This window comes from Procambarus clarkii, chromosome 28 (assembly GCF_040958095.1).
Source record: "Procambarus clarkii isolate CNS0578487 chromosome 28, FALCON_Pclarkii_2.0, whole genome shotgun sequence".
Taxonomy (NCBI): domain Eukaryota; kingdom Metazoa; phylum Arthropoda; class Malacostraca; order Decapoda; family Cambaridae; genus Procambarus; species Procambarus clarkii.
In genome coordinates this window covers 14,424,848-14,444,098 of record NC_091177.1, presented here as the reverse complement: position 1 = coordinate 14,444,098, position 19,251 = coordinate 14,424,848, and the positions used below count along the sequence as shown (strand labels likewise).

General features: G+C 42.2%; 1 protein-coding gene across 2 annotated transcripts in view; it reads right to left on the bottom strand.

Moving 5' to 3' along the window:
- Positions 1-19,251, bottom strand: part of LOC123754901 (trehalase) — a 306,276-nt gene that overhangs the window by 46,923 nt on the left and 240,102 nt on the right. For both annotated transcript variants that reach the window (XM_069332919.1, XM_069332918.1), the window contains exons 5-8: positions 17,452-17,625; positions 15,366-15,590; positions 14,670-14,810; positions 13,404-13,537 (exon numbers count right to left, since the gene is read on the bottom strand). In XM_069332919.1, coding sequence (XP_069189020.1) covers positions 13,404-13,537; positions 14,670-14,810; positions 15,366-15,590; positions 17,452-17,625 — 674 coding nt within the window. The remainder of the gene's footprint in view (positions 1-13,403; positions 13,538-14,669; positions 14,811-15,365; positions 15,591-17,451; positions 17,626-19,251) is intronic.

Genomic DNA, 19,251 nt, shown 5'->3' with positions numbered 1-19,251 from the left:
TGAGGGGGGGCCAGGTTCTGGCTATGATTCCCTGTAGGTCACAGAACTCCGTGACTGATGAAACCAAGTAGTATGGCACATTATCATTAATAGTAGCTTCTGGAAGGCACAAGAGGGTCCCCCCCTAGAAAAGATGAATTTGTGGCAGACAACCAACAAACTCACCCTTAACACTGAAAGAAAAGTATTACATATTGTTCGGAAACATGTTCATCAATCAAACTGAATTAAGAATTATCAATACCCAAACTGAGTACAGAGTTGATGGAAAATTCCTTGGTGCTCAGATTGAAAACAAACATAATCGAAATTCCCACATGCAAAATATAACAGAGTTTCTATTGCGGCAGACACTATCTCTAAAATCTGATACCATACTACATACCTTGCTACTACTGTATATATTAATCACTACATATTAATCACCCAGCTATTCATATCTCACTTATAGTATCTGTGCTTAGAGATCTAAAACCCAAAATTATCTTCGACGCATAATTACTTAAATTAAATCAGCAATTAGAACAATTAACTCCAACCCAAAACAGCATTCAGTACCATTGCTGAAAACCTTGAATATGTTTAATATTAAGTCACTGCATATGCACTAAAGTGTACTTTCTATATCTATAAAAGGAGCTGCAATACTAATCCTGACCTCAAACATTTCCGAGGGCTGTAACAGAACCCAAGGGTAATATACAAGAAACAAATATCTACTGTATTATTGTTAGAACTACAGATTCCATAATGTAATAATCTATGCCTGTTATCATTAACCCCTGCACTGCATACCTGTTTTTGGCAAAAAACTTCAAAGTGCAATTGTTAAGGACATATTTTTGCTGTTTTTATAAATGTTCAGGTAAAGTTAATGTCAAAATGCTTCCAAACTAATCTATTATCATTTCAAAACACAAAGAGTAATAAAAACATTAAAAACATTAAAATATAGCCTAATTAAAAATAAAAACAGACAACTCTCAAAACAACATTTGTTGGTCGGCGCAGTTGAGCGATTAAGTATCACCATTATACTGCATATCATAATATTTCTTGAACATTATATAATAATAATAATAATAATAATAATAATAATAATAATAATAATAATAATAATAATAATAATAATTATAATAATAATAATAATGAGAAAATCCATAGGAGCCATGATGAGGGTTCGAACCTATGCAGTGGGTGTTCCCACACATACACGTTATAGCAACTAGACCACAACATGGTAAAAGGATTGCAACCTGGAGTTCTATTGATCACACAAGGACTTCCTGAGGTTTCTATAATGAAGCTAGTGCAGGATTTTCCCACAATTCCCCCATGCACTCTGGTTTGGTCATCAAGGCATACTTTATCTATGATGCTCCGAGCATCAGAGCATCTACCTCTGAAGCATCAGAAATAGAGCATGACTAGATGACAGAGCCAGAGCACATGGGGGAGATTGTGTGAAAATCCTGTTCTGGCTTCAGTAGAAGCTTCAGGAAATCCTTGTGTATTCAGCAGAACTCCAAGTTGTAATCATTTTACCATGTCGTGGTCTAGTTGCTAGCATGTATGCAGGGACCATCATCACAGCTCCTAAGGATTTTCTCATTGATGCAGTCCCGTTAGTGTGATTGCTTTCTGTGTAAAATAATACAAATAATACTACCTCAAAAAATAATACTACCTTAAAAAATAATACTACCTTAAAAAATAATACTACCTCATTTAAAAACAAAAACAAAAAGTACCTAATTTCATCTTTGTAGTTTCCTTCACTGAGTTTTAAATTTGCTCTGTATCTAGCGTTACCCAATCTCCCAATCTTTATGTACTTAACCCAAACAACTTTATCATTGTGTTCATTGCTTTCTTCTTTTATGTGCTAGCCATATGCTGTATTGTGCCTACCAATTTTTTTTAAACTACCATTCAAGCTCTCATTGCAATCAATTTGAGCTACCTATGTGCTTTAATATACCTACAATTTTCTCTCATCTTTTATTTTTTTTCTTGCTATGTAACTGTTATCATTTTTATAAATTTTGCAAGTATTTACCTACCAAAAATTTTCTTTGAATAAGGACCTGCCCGAAACGATACGCATACAGTACTAGTGGCTTTACAAGACTGTAATTACTATGCTATGTATCCTCACAATCCCAATGTACCTTCTTGTATATAAATATATAAATAAATAAATAAATAAATAAATAAATAAATAAATAAATAAATAAATAAATAAATAAATAAATAAATAAATAAATAAATAAATAAATAATAATAATAATAATAATAATAATAATAAAAATTATGATTATTCACAGGAATGTGTGTACAAAGAACATAAGAGTAATGTATAATTGTAGGGACAGGAGTATTCATTAGTATACATTAATAATGGATATTAATGAAGCCACTATTATGCAATGCATTTTTGGCAAAACTTAAACAATTTTGATAACAAACAAAATTATTTCTCACTTATTTCATAGTTTATTTATCCTTTAGTATTAAGTGTTTACCTCTTACACCTTTAACTACTGAACTGCGCAACGTGCCTGCAGGTGCTCGACGGGGGATGCGCAACGCGCCTCAGGGATCTTATAGGTATAGTGTTTGATTCAAAACTCCTGCTGGAGCCCTTGGGCCGTGCCAGCGAGCCCCTTTCATCCCGGCTTTTCCGGCGGACTCTGCCTTTTCTCCAGAGGCAGATAGATTGGAGGACTGCTCGGCCCCAGGTCCTGACGTGGAGGTTCTCGGGGCTGGGGAGGAGTTGACTTAGGGTGCTTGGGCCCCGTTTGACCCTGCTTGGGTGTTGGTACCCTCGGCGTGGGGCTTGTTGTTACAAGGAAGGGATTTTTTCTATCCTCCCTCCCTGTATGGGTGCGACTCCTCCCTGGGTTCGGTTCCGGGTTTCCTTGGGTTCCTCGGTTCGCTCCTTCCAGAGGTTTTCGGCTTCCCGCATCACATTCAAAGGTGGTGCAGGAAGCCCTTTCAGCTTACCTCTTGCGAGACCCGGATTACGCCTCGGTAATGGATCCTTCTTCTTTTGAGTTTGGCTCCTCGTTTTCTTTCTGGATGTGTTACGAGGTGCCGGAGTCTTCCTGGTTGGTGGACTGCCCTTTCTTTTCATTGGACTGTCGATTCGTTCTGTTGGACTCGTGTGCTTTTTTTTTTTTTTTTTTTTTTTTTTTTTTTTTTTTTGAGATATATACAAGAGTTGTTACATTCTTGTAAAGCCACTAGTACGTGTAGGGTTTCGGGCAAGTCCCTGGAATACGATCCCCGCCGCGAAGAATCGTTGTTACAACCAAGTACTCATTTTACTGTTAAGTTAAACAGAGGTTACAGTTAAGGATTTGCGCCCAGTAAATCCTCCCCGGCCAGGATACGAACCCATGACAAAGCGCTCGCGGAACGCCAGGCGAGTGTCCCGCTTGAAAGGTGGGAAGTGACTATGGTTGTTCAGGTTTACCTACGGGGCAAATTTGAGCACCTCAATGCGTGCTTGTTTGCCCCTGTACTTTCTCGTGATGTCGGTTAGATTAAGCTTCACGCACAGGTTCCCTCCCTTTTGGCATCCCTGGTGGCCAAAGAATTGTGCTCCCATTGGCATTTGCCTTTGGTCTTGCATTTCTTTTCTCTGCTGGAGCTGTCTTCGGACTGGCTCGGTGAGGATGTGCAGGAACTGGGATCTGGGCCGATGTCTGGTGTGTTTGCTTCGGCAACTCGGGCGTCGGCTGCCTTGTTGAAGTTGTTTGCACTGATTCTGAGGGAGACGGTGTCCCTGTTCTTTGCTTCTTGTCTCTCATGCCAACAGGCAGTGCTCATTCACTCTTTGGAATCAGCTTGGGCCCTGGCTCTTAAATTTCTGTCCCCTTTTTGTCCGTTGCTGTTTGCAGAGTCTGCGGTGGTACATTTTCTGCAAGCGGCTTCATCTAGTTGCCGGCCTATGTCAGACTTGTTGGTTCTCTCGGGGTGGGGGGGGGGGAAGGGGGAGCCATGATGGTACTGCCCAGAAGGGTCTTGCCAGGTTTCAGGGTTCCTTTGGTCATCGTAAACCAGTAGTGCAAGATTCAGGGCCAGCACCTCTGGAGCCATTGGCGTCTGGTCAGAGCAGTGATCACTCTGAGGGTTGGTAGGGCTCTCGTAGGGGACGTCGGCCCTTTTGCAGGTCACCCCATTGATGGGGCGATAGGGGGAAGGCTCACGCTGTTTGCTCTCACCTGGTCCCACGATTCGTGGGCATTTAGGGTGGTTTCTCCGGCCTGCAGTGGCGTTGGGTCGCTCCTCCTCCTTCAGGGGCATCGGGGCTGGCAGGGCAGGCTCCTGTGCTCTGTTAGGTCATCCGGGAGTGGATTTGCTTGGGTTTGGTCGAAATGACAACATCCGTCAGGTGGGTTTCCCGCCTGTTTTAAGTTCCAAAACGGGACTGTGCGGATCTGCAGTTCATACTGGACTTGACTCATCTGAATCCCTGGGTCTTTTGCCCCTGCTTTCGGATGACCACTCTGTCTCAGGTCCGGCTGCTTTTGGCGCCGGGTGCTTGGATGGTGTCTTTGGACCTCCGGGACGTGTATTGGCACATCCCGATTCATCCGGGGTTCAGGGACTGGCTTGGCTTTGTCGTGAGGCGACAAGCTTACCGCTTTCGTTGCCTTCCATTCGGCTTGAATCTGGCACCTTGAGTGTTCACACGCCTTACCCGGTTCATGGTGACCCGTTTGCATCTGTTAGGGGTTCGAGTTCTGGCTTACCTCAACGACTGGCTGGTGTGGGCTCCCAGCCAGTCCGCATGTCTGCTCGCCAGGAATTTGGTTCTTTCCCAGCTCGCCGGGTTCGGGTTCTAGGTGAACTAGAGGAAGTCCCATTTGGTTCCTTCTCAGTTTCAGATTTGGCTGGGGCTTGTGTGGGACTCTCGGACCACTTCCTTGTCTCTCCCTCCTGCGACGCTATTGCGGCTGCGGTCCCGCCTTCAGCTGTTTTTGAAGAGCACCTGGGCCACACGTCGGTTGTTCAAGCAGCTGTGCGGGAGCCTGAACTTTGTCGTGCTGGCCTACCCATCGGGTCGGATCTGGCCGTGGCAGATGTTCTGGTTTCTTTGGGGTCATCCCTTCCACGGCTCTCGCGATCAATGGGTCCCGGGTTCCCGGGAGCTTTGCATTGGCTGCTGCGTCGCTGGCTTCCTCTGCAGTTTCTTTGGGGTTCTGTGCCTCCCCGAACCCTCGCTCAATGTGTTCACAGATGCCTTGTCTCTTGGCTGGGGTTTTGTGACAAGTGCTCACCAGGCCGGCCAAGGTTGGTGAGGTCCGTTCTTCCGTTGAGCTCACAGCACGGTGTGGGAGTTTGTGGCGGTGTGGCATTCGCTTCAGAGGATTCGTGTCGCTCAAGGAGCAATGATCCGGCTCCATTCGGACTGCTCCACGATGGTTTGTTGCCTGAACTGCGGGGGTTAGATGCGGTCCTTGGTTCTTTGGGGCTGGTCACTTCGGGTGACTCGTCTGCTGAGTTCTCGGGGTTTGGCTCTCCTGGTGGTTCATGTTTAGGGGGTGTCAAAAGTCTTGGCGGATGGCCTTTCTCGGTTCATTCCCCTTTCCACGGAATGGACGGCTGATGCCGACTCCTTCCATTGGCTCTGCCGGACGTACAGGTGCCCAGAGGTGGACTTCTTCTTATCGGCGTGGTCGAGGCGTCTTCCAGATTATGTGGTGCTCTTCCCAGACTGCGAGGCCATCGGGGTTGATGCCTTTCGGCTGGACTGGTCGAGGTGGAGTTACCTGTACCTCTTCCTACCGGTCCGGTTGTTGCTCCGGATCCTGGCTCGGTTGGAGACTTACCAGGGAAGAGTAGTCCTGTTGGCTCCTTGGTGGCTGGCCCAGCCCTGGTTTCGGGCACTTCTTGCTCATTGTCCGAACCAGAGGGTCTTCCCGGAGCTTCACTTCTTTCAGCAGATCAGTCTGGTCCGGTACGTGGCTGGTTCAATCTTCTCCTCCACTCTTCGCGTCTGGTCTTTTTGACGCAGGTGTACCACCACTTGTATAGTGATCAGGTGGCTTCGTTGATGGTGTCCCACCTGCGAGTTTCGTCTAGACGGCAGTATGAAATTTCCTGGCAGTCTTTTCTGCATTTTTTGTCTCTTCGCAGGTTGTCTTCAATTTCTGATCAGGTTGTTTTGTCCTTTCTCTCTTAGTTGTTTCAGAACCGTCATCTTATGCCAAATACTGTCGCCTCATATCGTGCTGCACTGGTGGAGCCGCTGCAGCTTGCATTCGTGGTGGATGTCACTTCTGTTCCATTCTGCAAGCTTTCTCGGGCAATGTTTCACGAGGCAATGACGAGGCTATGTATCTGCCTGCTCATGTGCCACCTGAGCCGTCCTGGTCGTTGGACCGGGTGTTCTCTTTTTCTCTCTTCTCCTCGGTTTGTGTTGGCCCTCTCGGTTCAGGATTGTTTTTCTAAGGCTCTTTTCTTGTTGGCATTGGCCTCTGGGGGTCGGGTCGGGGAGCTTCATGCTCTCCTCCAGCGCAGGGGTTTCTGCTCTTTCGGTCCTGGTGGTCGTTTCATTCGTTTGCAGCCTTCTTTTCTGGCAAGGAATGAGTCTGCTACTTTCCGAAGGGATCCTCAGGTTGTTGATGCTTGGTTGGTTCGTCCCGGGGTGCATCATGTTTTGTGTCCAGTTGTGACTCTTCGCCATTATCTGCATGCCACGGCCTCCGTGGCAGGAAATGCGTTTTGGGTGGACCCGGTTTCTCTTCTTCCCTGTTCTATCTATCGTGCCCATGACGTTCGTAAGTTCGTGGTTTTGGCTGCTGTTTTGGGGAATATGTCTTGGGCTGACATTCAGGCATGGGGCTTTTGGAGATCGAACAGGGTCCTGGCCGCACGGTATCTCGTTAATGTCACCAACATTCTGAAACCTATATTGTTTGCTGATGATACTACCCTCATCTTCTCTAACCCCAACCCACATACACTAAATAATAATGTTAATAATGAACTAAAAAAAGTCTACTTATGGATGTCAACAAACAAACTAACACTTAACATAGAAAAGACCTACTACATCTTATTTGGAAGTAAATCAGCAAATGCAATTTAGCTTCAGATAGACAACGTAGTAAAAATGATGGAAAGTTTCTTGGCCTATTCATAGACAAGAGACTCAACTTCAGCACCCACATACAACACATAACTAAGAAAGTCTCTAAAACAGTTGGTATACTCTCCAAAATCAGATACTATGTACCTAACTCTGCTCTCATCTCACTATATTATGCACTAATCTATCCCTATCTTAATTATGGTATCTGTGCATGGGGTTCAACCACTGCAAACCACCTCAGGTCCATCATCACCCAGCAAAAATCTGGTATCAGAATAACAACAAATTCTGCTTTCAGACAACACTCAGCCCCCTTGTTTAACTCCCTAAACATGCTAAACATAATCTCACTCCACACATTCTCTTGTGTCAACTACATTTACAAAACCCTGTTCTTAAATGCAAATCCTGCTCTAAAACTCTCCCTGGACAGATGTAATAAGACCCATTATCATCACACCAGAAATAAATATCTCTTTAATATCCCCCAGAGTCAAACTTAATTTGTGCAAACACTTTATGCAAATAAAGGGACCTAGTCTATGGAACTCACTCCCTAATGAATTGAAAAGCTGTCCAACTTTTGTGTCATTCAAAAACAAAACTAAAAAGTACTTAATTTCATCTTCATAGTTTTCTATCTTGTTGCTTTAAAATTGCCCTGTATCTAGTGCTACCAAATCTCCCAATCTTCATGTACCCAATCCAAACAACTTTACCATTGTGATCATTGCTGTCTTCTTATATGTGCTTTCAATTTGCTGTATGGTGCCTATTAATCTTCATTTAAATTACCAATCAAGCTGTCAATGCAATCAATCAGAGCTTTAATATACCAATGTGCTTTAATATACCTACTAATCTCTCTCATCTCATTTTTTTTCTTTCTTGCAATGTATCTGTTATCATTTTATTAATTCCACTAGAATTTACCTACTTAAAATTATCTGTTAGATTAAGGACCTGCCCGAAACGTTGTGCATACTAGTGGCTTTACAAGATTGTAAATACCATGCTATGTATTCTCTCAAACCCAATGTACCTTCTTGTATATAAATAAATAAATAAATAAATAAATGTTCCTGGCCCTTCTTGGGTTTGTGTAGCCTTGGGTCGCAGGTTGCAGCCAGTTGTCTTGACTTCGAATTGAGGAGCGAGTGACGACTGCCTCCTGGGTAAGTCCCTCTTTTTCTTTATCTTTGGTTAGGTAGCTCTGGGGACCCGAAGGGGCTCCCCCCAGAAAACTAGCATTTAATGTAATGAAATGCCATTTTCTGGGTGAGACACGGAGGCTCCCCAGCATCCCTCCCTCCCTCCGGTCGGCGTTTTTTTCACTTTTTGATACTACGCAGATGGATGTGTGGTGTTTGTGGTGACGTCATACTTGTTTCCCTGGTTTTGATTGGGGAGTTCTGTTGCTTGTTCAGCTTTCAACGTTCAACAGCTTTTACATTCAATGCTGTTTTTTTTACAATACACTATTCCAAGTTTTGCACAAAATGCTTTGCAAAGCAGTGACTTTATTTAGATGTGTAACCTCCCTGTTGCTACAACTGTTCCTCCTTTTTCTTTGCATACACATTCTTATGAATACAAATTATAATCATCATCATTATTATTATTACTATTATTATTATTATTATTTTTATTCCTATTATTATTATTATTATTTGATTTCAAAGAGTGCGACTCAACCAAAGCAAAAATGCCTTGCAAATTGTGGGTTCCAAACTGTGGAATGATCTCCCTAAATGAGATTAAAAATCTGTAATGCAATCAATCAGTTTTAAAGAATAACTAAAAAATACCTAACTTACTCATCATCATCATCATGTCAACCTGGGCTTTGTTATGATCATTAAATGCTGTATCTGTATTCTTGCTAAAACTACAGTTTCTATATTGAATACTGTACCATGAATTTAGTCATTAATATCACTTATTTCTTTAACAATTCAATACATACAATACTTTATGTTAAGTTTAATTATCATTTATTATTAAGTGTTGACATATGAAACTTATAAATAAATGATCTAAGTTATGTCTAAACACTCTGTGTATAAGTAGTCTTTATATAAGTTACAATGTGTACTTATGAATACTCCACTGTATCATGTTTCAAATGTATGTATTTTGATATAAATAACTTGTTTTAATATTATTATTAATAAAATAAAATATGTAGCTGTAAGACAAAAAGTAAATGTTATCCAAACTGGTTAACATAAAACATGGTAACTTTGATTGATTAAGATTGGCAGTGATCTGCCAAATGCAAATTAAGAGCAAATGACTGGATTACCTTAAATTATTATTGGGTTGGCAAGAAGCATTAGCAGCAAGCATACAAGCAAATGTTTATGATGTATTGCAATTACATATTAAAAGCATATGTTATTACATATTAAACATGGAAGGAGAGAGGGCATTTATATACTACATTACAGTACTGTACTTGATTGAATTAGGAAGCTTGTAGTGGATAAGAGGAGGATGGAGAATGATGCTGAACTCGGATGTTCATATATATAAGGCAGCCAACTGACAAGAATGATAATTTTAGGACCAAGTTTAGTTAAAAATGACAAAGAAAACAGAAGTGGCAGTGCAAAAGCATAAACAACCAGCATTGAATGTAATTAAATGCCTCTTTCTGGGCGAGCTCCAGTGGCTCCCAACTAGTAGATTGCATCGACTGTAGTGTTCTGTTTGGCTTATCAGGGACTAGCTCCAGAATTTTTGCCTCCTTGCAGAGGCATAGGAAGTAGGTGACACTCCACTGCCTCAGCGGGAAAAAAGACTAAAACTTAACAACCTGCTAAATGAACTCTCAACAATGTAAACAAACGACTGAATTTCTTTAAACAAGCGTGCACTCATTTGACCCACTCTTCCCACTCATTTGGAGGAGGTCTGAGGCTCACACTGTTCACTGGCAAAGCCATCAGTTTTGGAGCAGATGTGCACATGCCAAATCCCCAACTGACAACCTAGAAGGAAGAAGGGTGGGGGGGTGTGAATCAGGAATCTAACAGGATTCACCCAGAAAGAGGCGTTTTATTATAATCAACGCTGGTTTTCTGGGGAGTGGGAGCCCTTTGTGGCCCCCTGAAGCTAACTATCCTCAGAAAAGAAAAATAATGAGTTACCAGGGAGGAGGAGGAGAAAGTACAGGAAGTCATAGTGAAGCCAAGACTAGGTTGAGAGATACGACCGAAAGCAACACAGGCCCGAAAAGGTTCGGGAACTTTAATTTAACCAGGTATTGTGCCACCAAAACCCAGTTAGACTGACAAATGTGTAAATCCCTGGTGCATCACACTTGGATTATTGTATTCAAACATGGAGGTCTCATCTTCAGAAAACATATCTGTTTTGGAGAAAATTCAACACCAGGCACTAAAATCATTTCTGAACTAAGTCGACTCTCATATCAGGAACAGGTGAGGGCCACAGGACTAACAACACTACAAACCAGACGTGATAGGGCTGATCTCATCAAAACTTTGAAAAAACTGAACAATTTAAGAGGATATTGATCCAGACCACTTCTTCAAAAAGTCATATGTAACATGAACATATGTTATATTTTACTTCCCCAGTATTAGTACTTAAGACTTACCAGTATAATCTCCTCTGTCTACTTAGATTGTAGTTATTTGTTGACATAAAACCTTGCTACAATGTACCTTTTCATCTTACCTGATATAAATGCTATGTGCGTTAGTGGGTTTGCATGAATGTAAAAATACGAATCTCATGTAATCTCACCAACCCATTGTTCCTTCTTGCAAATAAATTATTATTATTATTATTATTATTATTATTATTATTATTATTATTATTATTATTATTATAACAAGGAGGAACAGTTCCAAGCTTAACAAGCCACAAGCAAATGTGCTTGCTCTCAACCTGGGCCAAGACAAGAAGATAACAAGACTCGGCTCACCCAAGGTGAGGGTCACCCCAAATAAGACTGGCCTCTAAGAGAACGAACACCTGAGATGAAAATGCTGACACAGCAGGGACAGCACTAGGGAAGGTAGCCTTGACCACGTGCAGCTCCAAGTGCACTAATAGTCAGGTTCACGTACCATGAAATAATACACAACAGGCCAAACAGGACAAAGTTCAAGAAAGGCCAGCACTTAGCAAAAAAGTACTGGGACCTGCCATGGTTTAAAGACAACCATGGAACCCTATAGTAGAAGTGTTATTCACACTGCATAAACAACAAAACTGATGGCTCTGCCAGTGGACAGCATGAGCCTCTGCCACACCCCACAATTGAGTGGGAGGGGTGGGGTAAACAAGTGCACACTTGTTTCGAGAGATTCCATCGTTTCTTTACATTGTTGTAGAGAGTTCATTTGGTACGTTGTGAGGTTTCGGCCTCTTCAAACACAGAAGTGGTCAGTATTGGGTCACTGATTTTTCTAGGTGACTTTTGCAATGAGGTGGTAGAGTGTCACCTACTTCTTGTGCCTCTGTGAGGGAGCCAGGTTCTGGCCCTGGTTCGTGGTAGGCCAAACAGACCACCATGGCAGATGTGATCTAGTAGTTGGGAGCCATCTCAGCGAGATAGCTTCAGGAAGATGCAAGGGAGCCCACCCTTAAAATGTGGATTTTATTTTGAATTTACACAGAATTATGAGAACTATAATTTAATCTTGGACTCAAAGGTGATCTGGCATTATTCACTAATGACAGTTGATGTTAAAATGACCAAAAGGTTCCAATGGAATGGTTTTCCATGGTTTCCAATTGTCCAGAACAGGAAGGCTGCTAACTTTTCAACATCCATCTAGTCCAATGACTGACCTTACCCCTATAACCATTTATCTTTTTAATGGATATGATCAGGGTTTTTTCTAGAATGATTTCTTTCCTTTTCAGATTTTTTCAGTAAGGAAAAATCTATGTACATGAGGTCTCAAGATTTGAAACTAATAGTTAAATTTGGGATCTACAAGGCATTTGGAAAGCTGAATAACAAATTTTTTGCCACCTTATTATCAAATGTTTGTTTGATTTATATTCAGAAATTGGTTGGCTGACGAATAAGCAAGCTGAAGAGTTTAATTTCACTGATGTCTCACCAAAGTTCTTCAAAATTCTGTCTGGGGCCACCTCCAACTTGTAAATCACAACGACCCCTACAAGCACTACTGGGAAAGAGGACTTGGCCTGCATCAACCATCGACACATGAGGAAAAGTGCTAGTATATAGACAGCAACTGTAATGAGTGCAGTATCCCATAGATCAGCAAGGACAAGCTTTCATACAGACAAAAGAACTACTGTAGTCAGTTAGCATAGACCAAACCTTTTATTAATACACAAAAATTTGTATTTGCTCATGCATATCCCTCCAAAATAAACCTCAGTTTGTTGCTTTTGGGAGATAGGGGGGAAGGGAAGAGAAGGTATTATTTTAATAGCTAATGCATTTTATAATGCATGATGCAAAAATTATATATTAAACTTTCAATAAATTTAATTCACATTTTTTTAAACAGGGGTTTGAGTTACACAAAAGCACTTTTCTAAGAGGATCATTCTTTGGCTCCCTAAAGTATGATTTGACTGTGTCCATGCCGTAGAACAACATACTACACCAGAACCAAAGAGAACTTTTTAAACTGTCACTGCATGGCATTATGGTGCTACAGAGTCATCACTGAGCTTAAAGTCCAGCCCAGAATGAATAGCAGTAGTTTATTCATAAATTTACAGCTATTGTGAACCTTTCATTGACAGCATATAGCCTGCAAAAGTCTTAAACCCACTGATTTCACAGTACGACTATTTATAATAGAAATATCTTAATTTACCCAGAAGAAATGGGATGGTAAAATATTTACTGCAGAATAAAATATATTTTAAGATTTTAATGCATTATCCAAAATAGGTGAAATAATCTAAGTATGTGAAAGACATTGTAGAAAAGAAAACAAAGATATTATAATGATCATGTCTGCTGACTAGTAGATATGGTTAATTGCACCAGAAACTTGACCATACTTGATGCTTAACATTCATTTAGAAAAACCATATCAAATATGATTTATTATTGGGATTTAGGTCTGAAATATTCAATAAAGTAAGAGCTTCGAAAATGTATGCACCACAGAAACAGTTATCTGGACAGACCTCGTCTACAAACACACTTTTCAATTCATGCATCTTAGTTCAAGCAAAACAATTACTGTAAAACGCATTACTTTTGTTAAAAGATGGTTTACTAGCACTCATATCATGCTTTATTCAACCGAGTATTACAAAAGCTAACCTTTATTTGTGTTGTTACCGACAAACCAGCGAGTTGAGTAGTCCCAACCAGATTCAGCACCGGACTTGAGCTCCACATATAATGCCTGCTGTTCTTCCTCTGTTGCCAGCTGGTGAGCAAGCTCATAGTCTTCCCTGAAATAGTAACATAAGTTAATACTGTATTCATATTAATATTCATAACTAATGTCTAGGCCATATGAAGCAAATGAAGAAATACAGAAACCTGCACAGTAAGTTAAATGAATAGAGCATGAAGTACTTTAAAATGATGTGGAGAAACTCCGGCCAATTCAAGTAGATTTTAATCTTAGCCAAATATCTCCAGTTTGCTAACTGTAGGTTTTAACTAAGTGATTGTAACCTATCCACTGCTGCCCACTGGATGGGGGTCGGTGTGCAGGACAAACATATCAACTGTGACACTAGTTCTCTGCATGTTAGTTGCTTAATTTAGAAACTGTACTTGTGGTTGGTCTCGAACCCATTGTTGACGTGATGTGCATTGAATTTTGTAACTGGCTCATAAAAATTGTAACTTGCTTAGCTAAATGAATTGTGGGGTTCAGTCCCTGAGTCCATTATGTGCCTCTTTAACCCATTCCACTATCAACCACAAGATGGGTATGTGGTGCATAATAAAAAAACTAAACTAAAACTGATGTTTTGCCTGTAAGCTTCTTCAAATCTAACAGACACAGAGCTAGTGCTTATAAAAGTTAGTTTAGTTCATTAATTATGCACCCCATACCCATCTTGTGAGCGGTAGCAGAAAGGCTTACAAAGGCACATAATGGGCTCAGGGTGTATGAGAAGGTGTAGAGAGGAAAAATTAAGAAGAGCGAGTGTAAGATTGTGAATAACACCGAAAATGTGGTAGAGAAACAAGGCTACGGGACAGCAGGACATACAGAAAGAATACTCAGGTGTTTTGTTAGTATATTATAACTACCAAAGAGCAGTGTGCATCTGGTTGTATGAAGGGGTAGGGCGCTTCTGTGAAGAATCTGCTTGGGTGCAGTTGTTCTGGTTTTCCATAATGACACGTAGTATGCCGATGAATGTAAGATGAATGGAGGGAAGGGCCACTATCATATCACTAACCACCTTTATCTACACTACTTCTGGCTGATGCTTAGTTACCTTTTCAAAGTACAAGGTGGGGTAATAATGATGATTGTGTTTTGGCTTAACTAGTCAAGTTACAATACAACAGATCTGTAGGGATATGCAAATAAGATTTGGTGGCACAATGACTAGGTCTAACCTGAAGGATTCAGGCCTGGGCTCCCCAGCGTTGACCTGATACCGGGCCACCACGTGAGACTTGCCATCTCGATCCTTGATGGTAAGTGAACGATTTTCTTCCCAGAACTTGAATTCTCTCTCTATCACCTTAATATTCTTACTGTAAGGAAAAAAATATACGAAAATTCATTTCAAGAATTTCAACCAAGGTTTCTTACCTGGTATATAGGTATATATATATATTTCTTAACTGAATTTTTCCTAATACAGTATAGTATAATTTCTTAATATAATATACAGTATTATATTTTTATTACAGTATATCCTTATGGGAATTAGGCTGCCATGTCAATAATTATGAATTTCTATATGTCTTAGGGCCAAATCTGGTAATAATTTGCAACACAATTACTATACACAATATTCTAGAAAACCACAAACTACATTTTGCCTTTAATACACGTTGCTGTCATAAAAACTAAAATATTATCTGGTGTTAAGGATCATTAATATAAATGCAAAAGACACAGTAGGAGAATAAATTAAAGGTTTTGATATCAATTAGGTTTTAGTGTACAATACAATCTCAGAAATCAAGACCCTAATTAATGGTAGCTTTTAACACAAAAAAGTTTTTCTGGTTAATCAGAGGTTGATAGGCTTTATGCCCAACATGGAGCCAACATCTAAAGTACATATGTAAGGCAAGACCCACCGGAGGAAATCAAGGTCGTTGGTGTGTTCCATGTAGAGCTTAACCATGGGGATGAGGTAGGGTGGTTGACTCCTGCGAGTGTAGTAGATGCGGCCACCATTGGGAACCATACCATAAGTGTCCACCATATCTATAAAATTCTGTAGCATACCCTTCACCGTCTCCTTCATTCCTGACAGCAGTAGTCCATCGATGGTCCAGTAAGAGTCCCAGTAATAAAATTCCCTGAGAAGATGTTTGAAAACTAAGTTAATTTATAAAATCAAAATCAAATATGTCTTGTACAACCTTTAGACAATACAATATCACAGATTAATGATTGGTATTTTAACTGTATATAAAGTCTGTAAGAAATTTTCTTGATTAAAAGGTAAAACATTTATTGTATATATTCATTAATAAGTTAAAGTGTGTACAGAATAGAAAAATCAATTATATATTTTTAATACTGTATATATACAGTAGTTCTTTAGTTTATAAGTTATCCTTCTTAATATTCAAAAAATATAGAGTACCAGTGTCTCTCACAAAAATACTTGTAATAACTGTAAATATTAGTTGTGGCCATCACTTGTGTGCTCACAGGTGGGAATTCAGTTATAGTCACAGAGCCAGTCTCTCTTCCCTGACACACCTGTGCATGGTTCGTCCTCAGATAATACATGTTCCTATTCCAACACACAACCTCTTCATCATACTTCATCTTCCTCACCTGAACCTGCCACTGGGAACGATGAGAGGGCCCTCACACCCCACACCTCACCTGAACCTGCCACGGGGATGATGGTAGGACCCTCTCACCTGAACCTGCCACGGGGATGATGGTAGGACCCTCTCACCTGAACCTGCCACAGGGATGATGGTAGGACCCTCTCACCTGAACCTGCTACAGGGATGATGGTAGGACCCTCTCACCTGAACCTGCCACGGGGATGATGGTAGGACCCCCCCTCACCTGAACCTGCCACAGGGATGATGGTAGGATCCCCCCGCCTGAACCTGCCACAGGGATGATGGTAGGATTCCCCCACCTGAACCTGCCATGGGGATGATGGAATCATCCCCCTCACATTGAACCTGCCACAGGATGATGGTAGGATCCCCCCGCCTGAACCTGCCACGGGGAACGATGATAGGACCCTCACCCCGCTCCTCACTAGAACCTGCCACGGGGATGATGGTAGGACCCCCTCACCTGATCCTGCCACGGGGATGATGGTAGGATCCCCTCACCTGAACCTGCCACTGGGATGATGGTAGGACCCTCTCACCTGAACTTGCCACTGGGAGGGTGGTGGTACACCCCCCCATGAACCTGCCACGGGGACAATGATAGGACCCCCCCCCATGAACCTGCCACGGGGACGATGGTAGGACCCCCCCCCCCATGAACCTACCACGGGGACGATGGTAGGACCCCCCCCCCCATGAACCTGCCACGGGGACGATGATAGGACCCCCCCATGAACCTGCCACGGGGACGATGGTAGGACCCCCCCCCCATGAACCTGCCACGGGGACGATGGTAGGACCCCCCCCCCCCCATGAACCTGCCACGGGGACGATGATAGGACCCCCCCCCATGAACCTGCCACGGGGACGATGGTAGGACCCCCCCCCATGAACCTACCACGGGGACGATGGTAGGACCCCCCCCCCCATGAACCTGCCACGGGGACGATGGTAGGACCCCCCCCCATGAACCTGCCACGGGGACGATGGTAGGACCCCCCATGAACCTGCCACGGGGACGATGGTAGGACCCCCCCCATGAACCTGCCACGGGGACGATGATAGGACCCCCCCCCATGAACCTACCACGGGGACGATGGTAGGACCCCCCCCCATGAACCTACCACGGGGACGATGGTAGGACCCCCCCCCATGAACCTGACACGGGGACGATGGTAGGACCCCCCCCCCCATGAACCTGCCACGGGGACGATGGTAGGACCCCCCCCATGAACCTGCCACGGGGACGATGGTAGGAACCCCCCCCCCATGAACCTGCCACGGGGACGATGGTAGGACCCCCCCCCATGAACCTGCCACGGGGACGATGGTAGGACCCCCACACCCTCCTCACCTGAATCTGCCACCGGGGACGATGACAGGATTGGACACGTAGATCTGAGAGAATCTGTCCTGCTCCTGCTGCACCACCTCAGAGACCTTTTTGCCCAGCTTCTTCCAGAGAGTGTTGAGGGCCACGGCCCACACCTCCAACTCAGGGTCCTGTATCTGCTTCAGGAAGTCTGGGCTGGAGGGAGAGAAAGAGAGAGAGGGTAATGAAAAGAAGATACTGTAAACAATAGATTCTTCGCGGCGGGGATCGTATTCCAGGGACCTGCCCGAAACGCTACGCGTACTAGTGGCTGTACAAGAATGTAACAACTCTTGTATATATCTCAAAAAAAAAAAAAGTGGTTTTATGGAGGAAAATGAAAATGCCAGGTAACAAACCTTACTAGTACACTCGATCCCTCGTTAGTGAGTACTCACCTAATTGTGCTTTCAGGATCGAGCATCTACTCTTTCAAAGCAATGACTTTTCGCTCGTTTCTCTTATCACATTATAATTTAAAACTGTGTATCTGTGTATCGAAATTTCTTCAATAACTTTCTATTCGAGCTGTTAGCCCTTGGACCTCGCCTTTCTAACCGTCAGTTGTCTTTATTGACAAGAGACTGAACTTCAGCACCCACATTCAACACACACACACACAGCCCAAAAAAGTCTCGAAAACGGTCGGTACACATATTTTTCTAAAATCAGATATTATGTTCCCCACTCTGCTCTCCTCTCATTATACTACGCACTAATCTATCAACCACTGCAAATTACCTCAAGACTATCATTCACTCAGCAAAAATCTGCTATCAGAACTATAAGAAATTGTCTGTAGACAACACACAGCCCCTCTGTTTAAGTCCCTTAACATGCTAAACATACACTCAGTCCACACATTCTCCTGTGCTATCTACATGTACAAAACCTTGTTCCTAAATGCTAATCATGATTTGAAACTTTCCTTGATAAATGTAATAGAACCCCATGAGCACCACAACAGAAAAAAGGGTACATTGTAGCAATGTTTTTTTATATCAACAGATAACTACAACATAAGTCGACAGCGGTGATTACACTGGTAAGGATATACAGTATGTCTTAAGAACTAATAATGGGGAAGTGGATAGTACATGATACAGTGTGGGTTTGAAGCACAAGGTAGGAAACTATGAGGATGGAATTAGGTACATTTTAATTTATTTTTGAACAGGGCATGGGGTTGGACAAATTTCTTTTAATTCATCAGGGAGTAAGTTCCATAGACTGGGCCCTTTTATTTGCGTGGAGTGTTTACACAGATTTAGTCTGACTCTGGGGATATCAGAAATATTTATTTCTGTTGTGGTGCTCATGGGGTTCTATTACATCTATCAAGGAAAGTTTCAAATCAAGATTAGCATTTAGGAACAAGGTTTTGTACATGTAGATAGCACAGGAGAATGTGTGGAGTGTGTGTATGTTTAGCATGTTAAGGGACTTAAACAGAGGGGCTGTGTGTTGTCTACAGACAATTTCTTATAGTTCTGATAGCAGATTTTTGCTGAGTGAATGATAGTCTTGAGGTAATTTGCAGTGGTTGATAGATTAGTGCGTAGTATAATGAGAGTGGCTTTGCAAGAATGTAAAAATACCAAGCTTATGTAATCTCACAACCCATTGTACCTACTTTTAAATAAATTATTATTATTATTAATGTACTTGCTCCAGACCTATTTTTCTTGTATCATATCTACAACACACATTCAACCCCAGTATGCAGCCCGTAGTAGCTGTTTAACTACCAGGTACCTATTTTCTGCAAGGCGAAAAGGATTC